The 15,296-nt window shown below is 44.0% G+C and overlaps 2 protein-coding genes across 3 annotated transcripts in view; one reads left to right on the forward strand and one right to left on the reverse strand.

The window, feature by feature from the left end:
- IGFBP7 (insulin-like growth factor binding protein 7) overlaps positions 1 to 15,296 on the reverse strand; it is a 134,478-nt gene that overhangs the window by 31,110 nt on the left and 88,072 nt on the right. The gene's annotated exons all lie outside the window — the stretch shown is intronic.
- On the forward strand, positions 7,808 to 8,572 carry LOC105552712 (ubiquitin-conjugating enzyme E2 C-like). Of its 2 annotated transcripts, XM_011998453.1 has the most exons (2): positions 7,808 to 8,168; positions 8,250 to 8,572. In XM_011998453.1, the coding sequence occupies exons 1-2, from the start codon at positions 8,033 to 8,035 to the stop codon at positions 8,570 to 8,572; spliced, it is 459 nt and encodes a 152-aa protein (XP_011853843.1). In that variant the 5' UTR covers positions 7,808 to 8,032. The 2 variants fall into 2 exon arrangements, with proteins under 2 accessions (XP_011853843.1, XP_011853842.1); XM_011998452.1 differs by having other exon boundaries at positions 7,808 to 8,572.

Here is a 15,296-nt window from a genome sequence, read left to right on the forward strand (position 1 = left end):
GGTAGATGGTCAGCAGGCAGTTTAGCTGTGGGAGTATTTCCAATTTGTATGAATGAAACATGGACAAATAAGATAAGGCTGGCTCCAGGAAAGTAATTTCCCCAGTTCCCATGAGCCTTGGATTTGGAAAACTGCAGTCCATCCTGGAATTAGGGAGCATCACAAACGGTACTGGGTAGAACTCCTCATGTGGCCTCGGCCCACGCTTAGAGGCTGTCAAGGTCCCAGGTGCCGGCTCGCCCACAAACTATGGCTGAGACAGAAAAACAAAGGAAAAAAAGTCCTCCCCAAACACACACATAAGCAAAACTCATCTTCCTGTGTTCTCTGCCAAGAGAGCTGGAGCAAAAGAGATGAGTTTGAGACTCTGATTCATCCATCAAGACAAATAAACTCAGTCTATGGAGGTTAGGAGGGCAATTTGGGAAGCAAACTAAAGTTGAGTTTTGGAAACAGGCTCTAAAGAAAAGGAAGATGACATCCTGGGAATTTAACTCCATGACGAGAAGAGAAAGCGGCTCACTCTTGAAGCGTGGAGTACCGCAAATGCCAATAGGCAAACATCCTCAAAAGGCAGCTCCAGAGGCTATCCTGCCAAGGTGTCGGCCCTCCTCTCAATCCACAAAAACGTGCACTCTGAGTTCCAAGCTAGCGTCCTGCTGAGCTGAAGGAGCATCTCCAGTGGAGAAGGCGGCCCGATGGCACTGTTCCATTTCAGCAGCAGCAAAAGAAGCTCTGATTGGCATAACATACTTCCTCCAGTGGCGCCAAGCTCTTGGGCTGGCCTGGGGCATCCACCCTTGCTCCCTGGTCAAAACCACTGTCTTTACCTGCATTCACTTCTCTGGTGGCCTCCTGGCCTCACCCTCAGGAAATCTCTAACACATCTTTGTTTCCATTATCTCTCTCCGCTCCACAGTCCTGGCTCCCAGAGGACTCTCAGGGTGGTCTGGCCAGGTGTTCCTTTGCTCCTTCCCCCCATCTCCAGCCCCAGCACGGACCATAGCTGTAAGTTTGTGCTCAGACTCCGTGCACTCTCTCTTTCTTTGTCCCTGAGCATCACTAGAGTATCTGGCTAAGATCCCGTCCACCCTTCTGGTGGCATGGGTCTCCCATCCCTTTATCAAACCCACACCTCTGCTTTTTAGGTGGAGCTAATTCTGCTCCCCTGGAGTGTGGTCTGTACTCAGTGACTTACTCTCGTGACACATTTGAATAAAATATAGTGGGAGGGACAGTGCATGCCTGAAGCTTCTTTCTTGCTTTCTGGGGGATCACTTGCTCTGGGCGAAGCCAGTGCCATGCTGTTAGGATGCTCAAAGAGCACAAAGGAGAGGTCCATGTGATGAGGAACTGGGTCCTCCTGACAACAGCCATGTGAGTGAGTCAATCCAAAGCCAGAGCACAGTCCCTGCTGACACACTGACTGCAGCCTCATGGGACACTCCAGCCCAGAACCACAAAACTAAGCTACTCTCAAGTTTTTGATCCACAGAAACTGTGTGAGATAGTAAATATTTATTATTGTTTTAGGCTGCTAAGTTTTGGACTAATTTATTGTGTAACAGCAAACAACTAATATTTTCCTTTTGTTTTAAGTGTTTTTTTTTTTTTTTTTTTTTTTGAGATGGAGTCTTGCTCTGTTGCCCAGGCTGGAGTGCAACGGTATGATCTCAGCTCACTGCAACCTCCGCCTCTTGGGTTCAAGTGATTCCCTTGCCTCAGCCTCCTGAGTAGCTGGGATTACAGGCATGTGCCACCACACCCAGTGAATTTTTGTATTTTTAGTAGAGACGGGGTTTCACCATGTTGGTAGGGCTGGTTTTGAACTCCTGACCTCAGGTGATTCACCTGCCTCAGCCTCCCAAAATGCTGGGATTACAGATGTGAGTCACTGTGCTTGGCCTTAATTGTTTTAAAAGGAGAAGAAGAAAAAAAGAATAATACAACATCTTTGAACTTTCTCCATCAGCAGCTAGAGTTCTTTCTTAATTAATAATCATAATCTCTTTTTGGAAGGTTTTTTTTTTTTGGTTTGTTTTCAGTCATAAAGTCCTCTCTCCAAGAATTAGGGCAAAAAACCAAAACCAAAACAAAGTATCAATAACATAAACAAAGTCCTCATGGATGGACAGTTATTTATTTGGGAACATTATGACTTGACCCCAAGAAGATGTCTGCAATGATAATATATATTTTCAAGGGCTGTTCTTAACATTGCTCTTTGTACCTGCCGTCCTAGACTCTTTTATGTTCCTTTCATCATTATACAAAAAGAACTGGAACTTATATCCGCCCAGGGACCCCAAAACATAAGCCTTAACTGTGAGCATCTGTAACCTTAAACAGTCCATGGAAGACACAAGGGAGTTTTTTTTGTTACTCTTGTATTTACACTTTAAGAAATAATAAGTGAGATTAACTTGTCATATGCCATAACACAGATGTACCTGTAGGACATTATGCTAAAAGAAATAAGCCAGTCCCACGAGGGCAAATATGACATGATTCCATTTGTATGAGGTATCTAAAGTATTTAAACTTATAGAAGCAGAAACAGAATGGTGGCATCCAGGGGCTAGGGTAAGTGAGAAATGAGCAGTTGCTGTTCAATGGGTATAAAGTTCTAGAGATCTGCTGTACAACAATGTGCTTATAGTTAATGTCTTATTAAGAAACACTGTACTGCACACTTAAAACTTTGTGAAGAGGGCAGATTTCATATTATGTGTTTTCTATCACAAAACACATAAAGAAAAAACATAGTGAGTGAGATTAAAATGACCTTATTTCAAGATTCAAAGCAGTGATTGCTTTTTTGCAACCCTTCAGGACATCTCCAATAGACCACCGAGTATTGCACAGTCTCAAAAATTCCTCAAAACTGAAAAAAAAAAAGTTTTACTTGTTTTTCATACAAAACAAAAAATACTGCGCTCTTCTCCCTGGAGAATAATTGATAGGGTAGGGAAAAAGATGGATATCATAAAATATCTAAACCAAACATAAGGAGAAGAGGTTGTGGTTACAAGAAATTTGGGAATCACTGATCTGGAAACAGGTTGAGGTTTCAAAAGAAGCGGGCTTTAGGCTGGGAGTGGTGGCTCATGCCGTAGTCACAGCACTTTGGGAGGCCGAGGGGGGCAGATCTCTTGAGCCCAGGAGTTCAAGACCAGACTGGGAAACAGCCCTGTGTGGAGGTGCATGCCTATAGTCCTAGGTACTTAGGAGGCCGAGGTGGGAGAATCGCTTGAGCCTGGGAGGTGGAGGTTGCAGTGAGCCAAGATCATGCCACTGTACTCTAGCCTGGGTGACAGAGACTCTGTCTCAAAAAAAAAAAAAAAAAGTAAGTTTAACAAAAAATATGTGCGCATTTGAAATGCTAACCTCCAGTCAAAGGACTGACATCACCAGTTTACTGTCTAATTTCCCCTATAGCAAAGACGTGTAGACACAACAACCAAGGGAGTGGGGGGGAAACGGCAGCCAGTGACAAGTGACGACGAAAAGCAATGAGCTAATGCACAGATAAGATGGGCCTAGCAACACATCAGTAATGGCAGAGAAAAATAAAGGAGGCTGAGATACTTTCTATTCAGTAGTGCATGACTGGAGTCAAAAATGAAGAACATACAAATGGCAGGATTTTGTCATATCATTTCCACAGAAAAAAGAAAAGAAAATATCGGAAGATGGGAACTGGCACATGAAAGGTTGAACTGTCACAGCGCACGTATATAATTATCAATGCCAAGCAGTAAACCAAGAATGGGATTGGTCGACGGCACCGAGGGAAGTGAAAGGAAACTGGATATACAAGGAGAAAGGGACAGATTGTGTTTAAATTTAGAACATGGGCTCACGCCTTCAAAGTTGACTGATAGCTAGAGCATGCTTTCTCTTCAGTCATTCCTCCATTTGCTACTTTTTTACAATAAAAGCTAATTCTGTGAAGCTTTCCATGGCCACTTTTGGATGCAAGCCCCTTCTGCAGGACATGAGAGAAATGTGAAAGCTGCAAGGAAGCCTTTCTGGCCAAGATTGGAGAAATTCTCTGAGCCCCTCACCCAGCCATCAGGCCTAGAGGTCTAATGTGGATGGTTGAATCACCAGGTTGAACCAACCAGGCTTGCCCCTCCCAGGCCTCCTTCTACGGGTGTTTTTAGGAGGAAGGAGACCTCGTGTCCTTCCCTGGCATTGTTTCAAGACAGGATCTCACCAAGACATCTTGACTTGCCTAGTAAAGAAACTCAACTTAGTGGGGAAGCTTGACTGCCCATTTGGGGTCTTGGGCCATTTGTGGGGCTGGACGGAGCAGAAAAGGGAATCAAGACAGCAAATAGGCCTGCTTATGCCTATAATCCGAGTGCTTTGGGAGGCCAAGGTGAGAGAATTGTTGGGGCCAGATGTTCGAGACCAGCCTGGGCAACATAGTGAGGTCTGGTCTCTACAAAAAATAAAATAAAAAATAAAAGAAATAAAAAATTAGCCAGGTGTGGTGGCTGTCCAGCCTGTCCTTGTGCTGTCCTTTTTTTTTTTGTTTGAGACGGAGTCTCGCTCTGTCACCTAGGCTGGAGTGCAGTGGCCGGATCTCAGCTCACTGCAAGCTCCGCCTCCCGGGTTTACGCCATTCTCCTGCCTCAGCCTCCCGAGCAGCTGGGACTACAGGTGCCTGCCACCTCGCCCGGCTAGTTTTTTGTATTTTTTTTTTTAGTAGAGACGGGGTTTCACCGTGTTAGCCAGGATGGTCTCCATCTCCTGACCTCGTGATCCGCCCATCTCGGCCTCCCAAAGTGCTGGGATTACAGGCTTGAGCCACCGCGCCCGGCCTGTGCTGTCTTTTTAAGTTTTCCTTAGATAGTCTTTCCTTCTGTGGTGACACCTGCCTGTAGTCACAGCTGCTTGGGAGGCGCAGGTAGAAGCATTGCTTGACCCCAGGAGTTTGGGGTTGCAGTGAAACATGATGTCACCACTGCACTCCAGCCTGGGTGACAGAGAAGGCCCTGTCTCTTAAAAAAAAAAAAAAAAAAAAGCAAATAAGCAGAGAGAAGGTGGACGGGAGCCACACATTACAGAAACTTCTCATTATTGAGATTTCTGTCTTTCTAGGCTGTTTATGGTCTCTCACAACAAAACAAAACGGGGTCAGGTGCGGTGGCTCACTCCTGCAATCCCACACTTTGGGAGGCCAAGGCAGGTGAATCACTTGAGGTCAGCAGTTTCAGACCAGCCTGGCCAACATGACAAAACCCTGTCTCTACTAAAAATACAAAACAGCTGGGCATGGTGGTGTATGCCCGTAATCCCAGCTACTCGGGAGGCTGAGGCAGGAGAATTGCTTGAACCCTGGAGGCAGAGGTTGCAGTGAGCCAGAATCGTGCCACTGCACTCCAGCCTGGGTGACAAAGTGAGATCCTGTCTCACAAAAACAAAAGACGAAAAACACCAAAATGGAAGGTCCTCAGTGGGAACTAGTCAGCACCAGCCCTCTGTAGGTCCTGGGAATCTTAAGTGAGTCTTTCCCTCTTTCTTCTAGAAGTTCTCCCAGAGTACCATATTTTTCCCTCAAAATGACTGGAAAAATTCATTGTATAATGTCTCATTAAGAAAGTAATTTTCTAAAGAGGGTGATTTAAATAAAAACAAAAACCAAATAAATATTCAGCTTATGTTGGAAGGAACTTTTTCTATTTCCTCTATCCCATCCCTTCCCCCACAACTAAACAAAAAATGTGATTGTGTTATTATGTTAACACGGATTCAGTTATCTATGCATTTCCATTAAGGATAACAAATAAAAAAAGTACATTTCCTGCTGAAAATCACATTTAACAAATCCCTTTGAGGACAGAAAAAGTGCAAACCATTTAGAAAGATTAGTTTGTGGGAGGAAGAAGTCAGTTGCAAATCACTCCTCTGCATTATCCTCTAGTTAAATGAGGTGGACGCCCCAGGCCACATTTATAATGTTGTAAGGCTCTCAATCTCTTACTGCAGGACTGAACCATAATTGTTCTCAAATCAAACATGCAAAAGGTTCAATAAGAAAACCTTTGTTTTCTCTTCTGAAAGTCTAAGACAACATAAGCCAGCTCACAAACTGGCCTCAGGGGTAATAAGCACTGGATACCAGGGATGCTCAATGTATTTTTCTATTTGATTAAGATCGATTAATTCTAAAACACAAATGTATTCAAGCTTGTGGATCAGTGTTGAATGCTGTAACACACACATCTCAATGTATTAAATAATTTATTGACATATAATTGCTAATTAAAAAGGCCAGTTCATTTGAAGATGGGTTCTCCCTGCACCTATTCATTGTGCACTACTTCCTATTTCTTCTGCTCTGAACACACCTGGCCCTGCAAATTACTGAAGTCCCGAGGGTCCATGTGCATAAGGCAGTGGTAAATCTGGAAGAAGTGTGTGAATCTATATAAGGTAAGGCAGGAGCATATGTTGGTCGAAAGTGATACCCATCAATGCAGTACTCCAGGTCCTACTGAAGACACTGTTTTTGATATACTGGGGGGAAGAAAATACTTGGTGTTTAATCGATCTTAATCAAATTGAAAAATACACTGAGCATCCCTTGTATCCAGTGCTCATTACCCCTGCGGCCAGTTTGTTAGCTGGCTTGTGTTGTCTTAGGCTTTCAGCCTGTTCCTCCTGCTGCAGCCTCTGGAAAGCCACTTCTAGTCAACCATTCAATTCCATGCTGTCATTGAGTATACATACGTCTCAGCAAGTCAGGAGAGGTCTGCATGGGTTAGCAGAGCAGGATCTGTCAGTAGGAGGCCTATTTGGGGTTTTTACATCTGGTGTGCCTATTTTCTTCCTTCATCTGTGCTGACAACTAAGTTTGCACTCAGTCTGGTGTCACAGCTGGGTCTTAATCACTTGGGGTTAGATTAAGCAATCCTGGATCTCTGACACTGGCCATGTTGCAACACACACAAGGAAATTGTGTCTTTCTTTTTCCCCGGGTGGTCACTGTGTGGGCAGTGTCCTCTAACAGCACACACACGGCTATCAGGCTCTCCTCCCAGAATAAGGGACTGATCTCAGTTGATATCAGAATAGGTCTAAGGGAGCCACATCAGCCTTGATGTGGCATATTTGGTCATGGAGGCTAGCGGGGTACTCAGGAAGGCAGGTTTCATGTGAGCTTTCAAAACTTTGGGTCTGCTTAGGAAGGTTCGTCTTGAATAGCTTTTTTCCTGAGGATTGGGAACCTTAGCTGGGGTAAGGGAGGTGATTATTAAAAATGTCCTAGGCTTGGTGCAGTGGCTCATGCCTGTAATCCCAGCACTTTGGGAGGCTGAGATGGAAAGATTGCTTGAGGCCAGAAGTTCGAGACCAGCCTGGACAACATCGTGAGACCCCTATCTCTTTTTTAAAATTTAAATTTAAATTAAAAAAAACTTTTATTTTAGGTTTGGGGGTACACGTGAAGGTTTGTTACATAGGTAAATTCGTGTCATGGGGGTCTGTTGTACAGATTATTTCATCACCCAGGTATTAAGCTCAGTACTCAATAGTTATCTTTCCTGCTCCTCTCCCTCCTCCCACCCTCTGCTGTCAGGTAGACCCCAGTGGCTGTTGTTTCTTTTTTTTGGGTTCATGAGTTCTCATCATATAGCTCCCACTTATAAGTGAGAACACATGGTATTTGGTTTTCTGTTTCTGCGTTAGTTTGCTAAGGATAATGGCCTCCAGCTCCATTCATGTTCCCGCAAAACACATGATCTCATTCTTTTTTATGGCTGCAGATATCCTATCTCTACAAAACAATAACAAATTAGCTGAGTGTGTGTGTGTGGGGGGGCGCCCCTGTGGTCCCAGCTACTTGGGAGGCTGTGGCAGAAGAATTGCTTGAGCCCAGGAGGTTGATGATACAACCAGCTGTGTTCATGCCACTGCACGCCAGTCTGGGCGACAGACAGAGGGAGATCCTGTCTCAAAAAAATTAAATAGGCAGTTGCAGTTGTGTTCTCTAAGTTCCTATCTTTCTGCCAGTGCCACCTAGATGGCCTCTCAAAACCTTAACCCAGCCGCCACCAGCATCGCTGCTGCCTATAAAGGTGCCACCCCCAGCAGGGGTGCCGCCTGGGACCCTGTGGGCAAAAGGCTACAGCAGGAGTTGATGACCTTCACAATGCCTGGTGACACAGGGATTTCTGCCTTCCCTGAATCAGGCAACCTTTTCAAATGGGTGGGGACCATCCATGGAGCAGCTGGCACAGCATATGAAGACCTGAGGTATAAGCTCTCCCTAGAGCTCCCCAGGGGCTACCCTTCCAATGTGCCCATGGTGAAGTTCCTCACGCCTGGCTACCACCCCAACATGGACACCCAGGGTAACATCTGCCTGGACATCCTGAAGGACAAGTGGTCTGCCCTGTATGGTGTCAGGACCATCCTGCTCTCCATCCACAGCCTTCAAGGAGAACCCAGCATTGATAGCCCTTTGAACAGGCATACTGCCGAGCTCCGGAAAACCCTCACAGCTTTTAAGAAGTATCTGCAAGAAACCTACTTAAAGCAGGTCACCAGCCAGGAGCCCTGACCCAGGCGGCCCAGCCTGTCCTTGTGCTGCCTTTTAAAGTTTTCCTTAGATGGTCTGTCCTTTCTGTGATTTTTGTACAGCACTCTGTGTCTTGAGCTGTGGTATTATTATTGTTATTATTATTATTTGTCTTTTAAGCCTCCAGTTGAGAGCTTCTGATGTATATTAAATAAATGCATTTTGGGTTGGGCATGGTGGTGCATCTCTGTAATCCCAGCACTTTGGGAGGCTGAAAGGGGAGGATTGCTTGAGTTCAGGAGTTCAAGACCAGCCCAGACAACACAGCAAAACCTTGTCTCTACAAAAAACGCAAAAATTAGCCAGGCATGGTGGTGTGTGCCTGTAGTTCCAGCTTCTCGGGAGACTGGGGTGGGAGGATTGCTCAAGCCAGAGAAGTTGAGGTTGCAGTGAGCTGAGATTCCTGCCACTGCACTCAGCATGGGTGACAGAATGACCCTGTCTCAAAAAACAAAAAAACAAAACAAAACAAAAAATTAAAAATAAATAAATAAATAACAACAAAATGCAAAATGCTCCAGAACTGCCCAGGATTACTGGTGTCTCTGGCTCATGAGGTCAGACTAGGATGGGTCTCTTCAAACAGCTCCCTAAGCTTCCATGACTACAGTTACTGGCCAGGCTACAAGCCAGCCCAGATGCCAATACCACTGTCACCACCACCACCTCCACGGCCACAGCCCATTTATGGTGAGCTTTCTAAAGCATGTTCTGTTTATCTGATTCTCAGCACAGTCCTGTGGAGTTGATTGGGAGTGACCATAATCTCTATCGCACAAAGGTGAGGAAAAAGGGAAGAGGGAAGATGGGAGGACCTAGTGCCTTTCCCAAGGGCAGCAGCTCACCTAGCTGTGGTCCTGGCACAAGCAAGTGAGCTTCTATACTCTGCCCATCGTACTTTCCTCTTTGGAAAATGGATCCTTCTCTCTCTTTTTTTTTCTTTTGAGACAGAGTCGCGCTCTGTCGCCCAGGCTGGAGTGCAGTGGAGCAATCCCAGCTCACTGCAACCTCCGCCTCCTGGGTTCAAGCGATTCTCCTGTCTTAGCCTCCCGAGTTGCTGGGATTACAGGTGCGCGCCACCACGCCTGGCTAATTTTGGTATTTTTAGTGGAGGCGGGGTTTTGCCATGTTGGCCAGGCTTGTCTTGAACTCCTGACCGCAAGTGATCTGCCTGCCTCAGCCTCCCAAAGTGCTGGGATTACAGGTGTGAGCCACTGCGCCCGGCCTGGAAAATTTACCTCTAATCCCAAATAAAAACATTCCCCTCACCCACCATTGTCTCCTGCCTCTGAAGATGTTAAAAAGTTAAAAAGAAACTGCAACTGGCATCTGGCCTCTACTTCCCATTCAGACGAATGTGAAAGTACTATAGGCTTCACCCATTTCTCTCCTCACATGAGACACAAAAGAGTCTCCAGCCTGACTTCAGGGGCTTACGTCACTTTTGCCCAGACTCTCCCATTTTTTTCCTCTATCTCTTAAAGTTGGAAGAAGGCCCTTTTTTCATAGCATCCTGTGCCTCTGTCCTATTTATACCATTTGAAAACCAAGCTCTTTTAAACACTTTTTCAGACAGCTTGCTTCTTTTAAGTCTTTCAATTAAAAGAAAGAAAGAAAGAAAGAAAAAAAGGATACAGCTCCCAACTAAAACACAGCCACCAGCACCCAAGGACTGTCATGCCTCAGGAATTTAAATTGTACTTAATTTGGCATAATCTGTGTTAAAACAATATAGCATTATCTGCTTTGAATGCACTAGGCACCCTCAGGGTGGAGTTGCATTTTATATGAGTTATTAAATCTGGTTGGAACTCAACAAGAAACAGTGCCATGTGGGGAAATCCGTGCCGAATGGACCCTTGACTGATCACATTTCAAAGCCTAGCGCTTTGCTAAAGGGCATCTTCCTTTAAAAATAAGCAATCCTATTAGAGCCTTCTCTGCACACCATGTCTTTGAAGGAATTTGATAGTTTGCAAATTCAAAGTTGGAAATTAAAATCCCACAAATAAGACTTGAATCCATTTATTCATGCTAAAATGAATATAGTTTTGGAGAGCCTATCCTTATTAGGATCATTTCAGTATAATCTGTGATCTGGTGTGAAGTTACTTAACTAACCTCCTGCCCGCTAAAGGAGGCATATTTTCTAAGATAAGCTCTGCCTTCAAAGGACTCAGGAGATACCATAGAATAATATTAACTGAAGTGCATTTCTTCTTAAATAACGTTTCATTGTTTCTTTAATCTGTGTTATTTTTATTTTGCCAGGCTTAGGATATCTTCTCCTCCTTCCCTAAAATGCATTAAAATAAATCCTGGCCCCTGCAGGAGTGATCAAAGCTCTACCATTCACATAGGAATGTCTATTCCTCCAAGCTTGGGGAGGTTTCCTAACTAATGAGCTAGAACATTGTCAGATGTCTCATTGCCAAGTAATATATTAAAGTGCTTTTCTAATGAGATTTCTGCAAGGTAACCATAAAATCATAAAAAGCACACTAAGCTTCAGTGAAGCAAAAACATTAAAAAAAAAATAACCAAATGCCTTTTAGAGATAGAAGAGGTCAACACAACAGCTAAAAAAAGCTAAAGAGAATTTGACAAGTAGAAAAATAAAGTCCAGATAATTTTCGCATTTGAAAAAAAAGGTGGACACGAGGCAGAGGAATGTGGTGGGTAGACAGGTCATTAAGGAGTTACCTGAATATCTGTGTATGACTGAAGTACCTGCCTTTCCACTCATCCTCGTCCACTTGGAACATGGATCTGTTATACATAACTACATATGGCCCTATGAACATCTCTTTATTTTCAGAACTTTCGAGAATTTAGGAATACGATATAAAAATCTTGAATACCAAAGCTCTTGTCTCAGTCAGCCTGGGCTGCTATAACAAATACCACGGACTTGGTGGCTTAAGCATCTGAAGTGTATTGGATGGGAAGTCCAAGATCAGGGTGTGAGCATGGTAGGGTTCTGGGAGGCCCGCTTCTTGGCTTGTAGACGGCTGCCTTCTTGCTGTAGCCTCACATGGTGCAAAGAGAGATCATCTTTCTTTGTCTCTTTTTCTAGTGCACTAATCCCATTCACCTCTCAAAGGCCCTGCCTGTGAATACCATCATAGTAGGGGTTAAAGCTTCCACAGAGAAATTTTCGGGGGGACACCACCAATATTCAGGCCATAGCTGATCTCTTTACTAGAACCAACGTACTGAGGAATTCTTGCTCAAAGCACAAACAATAGGAATGCCATGAAGCCTCTACCATGGATCACTCGGAAACAGTCCTTGGACGTCCCTCCCTTGGCTTTTGCTTGTCACTCCTCCTTCATTATTTAACCATGCAACCTCCCTGACATCAATGAAGCCAGGAAGCTAAGAAGCCAGCCATTTTGGTCACCTTCATGTAAGCATATGGCTCCAGCATGTTCTGTACAGATCCGACAGTCTTGCAGCACTGGGTCCCTTCCAAGAGGTGAAGAGTAGAACCGACAGATTAAAGGATCATGTGGGATCTGAAAACCAGCTTGGAAGGTGATGTGGGTGTTTAGCTTAAGGAAGAGAAGCCTGGGGTGGGGACACACCTGTGAAATATGCTCTACATTTGAAGGGAAGCCATGTCAGAGAATGAGCACCCTTGATTTTAGTTACTTCAGAGGGAAGCACTAAGATCAAAGAATCATTACCTATTTAAGGTCAAGGTAACAAAGATCTGTCAGCAGTTAAGGATATCCAACAATAAACAGACTTCCTAAAAACGCAGTCATGTGTATCTGAGCAATAGTTGAAAGTTGTCAGGGATGTATCCTTCATCTTACTCACAATTTCAATCATATCCAATCAAATGATGGCTTGATTCCAAAGGGACAGTTTTTATGAATAAATATTATTTTAAACAGCTAACCTCACGAGTACGGAGAAAAGATTTCTTCAAAACTAATAGTATTAAAGTATTTTCCAAAATACAGTACTCTGTATGTCAGTATGGTGTGGAAATAGAAAAACAAAAACAAAATATGGTGCTCTGGGTTTATACAAAAGAGACAAAGCAGAATAAGGCACACATTCATGGATGTTACATATTCACTTCTATGAGACCACAGGACACATCCAAAGAGTCCTCCTTTTATAGCAGTTCTTCAAAAAAGGCATATTTATTTATTTATTTATTGAGACAGAGTCTCACTCTGTCGCCCGGGCTGGGGTGTAGTGATGTGATCTCGGCTCACTGCAACCTCCACCTCCCAGGTTCAAGCGATTCCTCTGCCTCAGTCTCCTGAGTAGCTGGGATTACAAGCACATGCCACCACACCTAGCTAATTTTTGTATTTTTAGTAGAAACGGGGTTTGACCATGTTGGCCAGGCTGGTCTCAAACTCCTGACTTCAAGTGATCTGCCTGCCTCAGCATCCCAAAGTGCTAGGGTTACAGGCATGAGCCACCAATGGCTGACCAAAAAAAGGCATATTTTAAAAGGTCAAATAATTGACAGAACAATTTCCTCTGGCACTCCAAGGCCAATGCAAATGCTGGAATGCAGCCTTCAGGTGAATCTTATACTGGAGCACCATCGGTCTTCAGGAATGTAACAGGAAATGAAATGCAAAGGGAACAGAACTGCCGTGTCACTGCCGGGTCACTCACAGAATCTCTGCATTCACACAGGTCTGCATTCAGATCCAGGTGATGTTGGCTAAATGACTTAACAGTTTGAGCCTCAGTTTTCTCATCTACTGAATGGGGTAATAACAGCGCTCAGCCCTCGTGGAATGTTGTGATGCAGGCGCAGAGCTTCCCATGCTGTCTGGCACACAGAGTACTCAATCAATAAATCGGCCCTGTTACTTACAATTTCAAAACAATTATTTTAAAATGCCAGAGGATTTGTTTCCCTGGTTAAGGGCAAGCTGGACCGGATGACTTTCATGGTTCCTGTCAACGACCACATTCTATTATCCTGTTTCATGTTATTCTTTTCCCCCCTCAACTCACTCCTGCCACCCACCACCCACCCCACTCAACCGTGGCCACAGTAACAAAATAAACAGCAACACCTGTTCACTGACTGCTCACTATGGGCGTTCATATGGGTAAATAATTTAACCCTTGCGACAGCCTTGTGAGGCTGGTACTGTCTCCTATTTTACAGAGGAGGAAACGGAGACACAGAAAGGTTGAGTAACTTGCTCAGAGCTACAAGGCTCATAAATGGTAGAGCTGGGATTAAAAAGCTAGATACCTCCTAACCACTATCCCATATTACCTCATAGGTAACCTAAAATTCTGCCTCAACAAATCAATTAGCCACTGCACAAATAAACTACTTGGTGTAGCTGATGGGAAAGTGGTAAAACTCAATTTCAAATTTGTCTTTAAAAAAAAAAAAAAAAAAAGAAAAGTGGTAAAAGATCCAGTGTTTGCCTTCAATCTCCTCTTCACAGTTTTCAATGCAGTTCTTCCAGCTCTGAATTTGAAGAGTTTCATTCCTACTTATCGATTTATCTTCCTCCCCTCTCACAGAACACCCTTACCCTTGATGGGCCAGTGATAAAAATACGCATTTCCCATTCACTGGTGAGTTTAGGATGTTTTTTAAAAAGAGCTCTACCATGTTTCTTTGATCTTTGCTTTCAATGCAGATGGGATCCATGGAGAACCAGCTAATCCAGAGCCTACAGAGCCCTGAGCACGGTCAGGCATTTCAGAAATGCACTTGGATGGTAACTAGGAGATTTCTTGAACAATGGAAAGTTCCCAACAAAGCTGCTATGGCTCAAGAGGACCAGCTCCACCACCCACCCCTGCTGATCTGGGAGCTACTACCTGGGCTGAGCTGGCTCCCGTCCACAGGGCCCCCAATCCTCTGGCTCAATTCAATACCTCCTGCTGCGGTGGCTTGTTTCTTCTTGTCCTGAATGTTGTTTTTCAGAGCTGATGATTAATGCCTTCCATTTAGGGTGAGAAAAATGACCTTGCTGTCTATGCAAGTGAGGATCATTTATTCCGTCTACAAAAGCAGCACACATCCACTTGGCTCAACTCAGAGTATTTCTCTTTGCTGTCTTCTTGTTAAACACCATCGTTTCTTCAAGCGAGGTTTCTATTGTCTTGTGATTTCCCTTTTTTGGCGTGTGTGTGTGTGTGTGTGTGTGTGTGTGTGTGTTTAAAAAAAACAAATTGCAGGTGATACATGGCATTTTGTGTGGCTAAAATTCACATCCCACTGTACTTTATTAGTAAAAGCTGTTTATCCCCTACCTTTCAACACTGCTGGATGAGACACAAATAGAACCATTTCAGTTTTCCAGTTGAACAGCCATAGGAAAAAAAAAAAGAGCAGAGCCTTGCTTATCTCTGTGTTACACATTAACACAGTCCTTCTTTGCAGAGGTTCTTCAAGGTAGACAGACTTTAAAAAGTCAAATAACTGACAGAATAATTACCCTGGCACTGAGAGGCCAATGCAAATGCTAGGATGTAGCCTTCAGCAAAATTCTACACCGAAGTTTCAGTCTTTAGGAAAGTAATGGAAAATGAAATGCAAAGGGAAGAGAATTTCCCAATTTCTCCACTAAGATTTTTGTTTTTTAAACCTCAAGTGAAAAAAGTCTAGTAAGTCAAATTCTACATGAAATCTTCCCAGTTATCTTCTGTCCAACAATCTCCCCTCCACTGACATCTAACAGCTTTTCCTATCACTCTC

Source organism: Mandrillus leucophaeus, unplaced genomic scaffold (genome assembly GCF_000951045.1).
Source record: "Mandrillus leucophaeus isolate KB7577 unplaced genomic scaffold, Mleu.le_1.0 Scaffold570, whole genome shotgun sequence".
NCBI classification, from domain to species: Eukaryota; Metazoa; Chordata; class Mammalia; order Primates; family Cercopithecidae; genus Mandrillus; species Mandrillus leucophaeus.

Bases quoted from the DNA above. Each gene is read 5' to 3' on its own strand.
- LOC105552712 (XM_011998452.1), top strand. From the start codon at position 8,033: ATGGCCTCTCAAAACCTTAACCCAGCCGCCACCAGCATCGCTGCTGCC.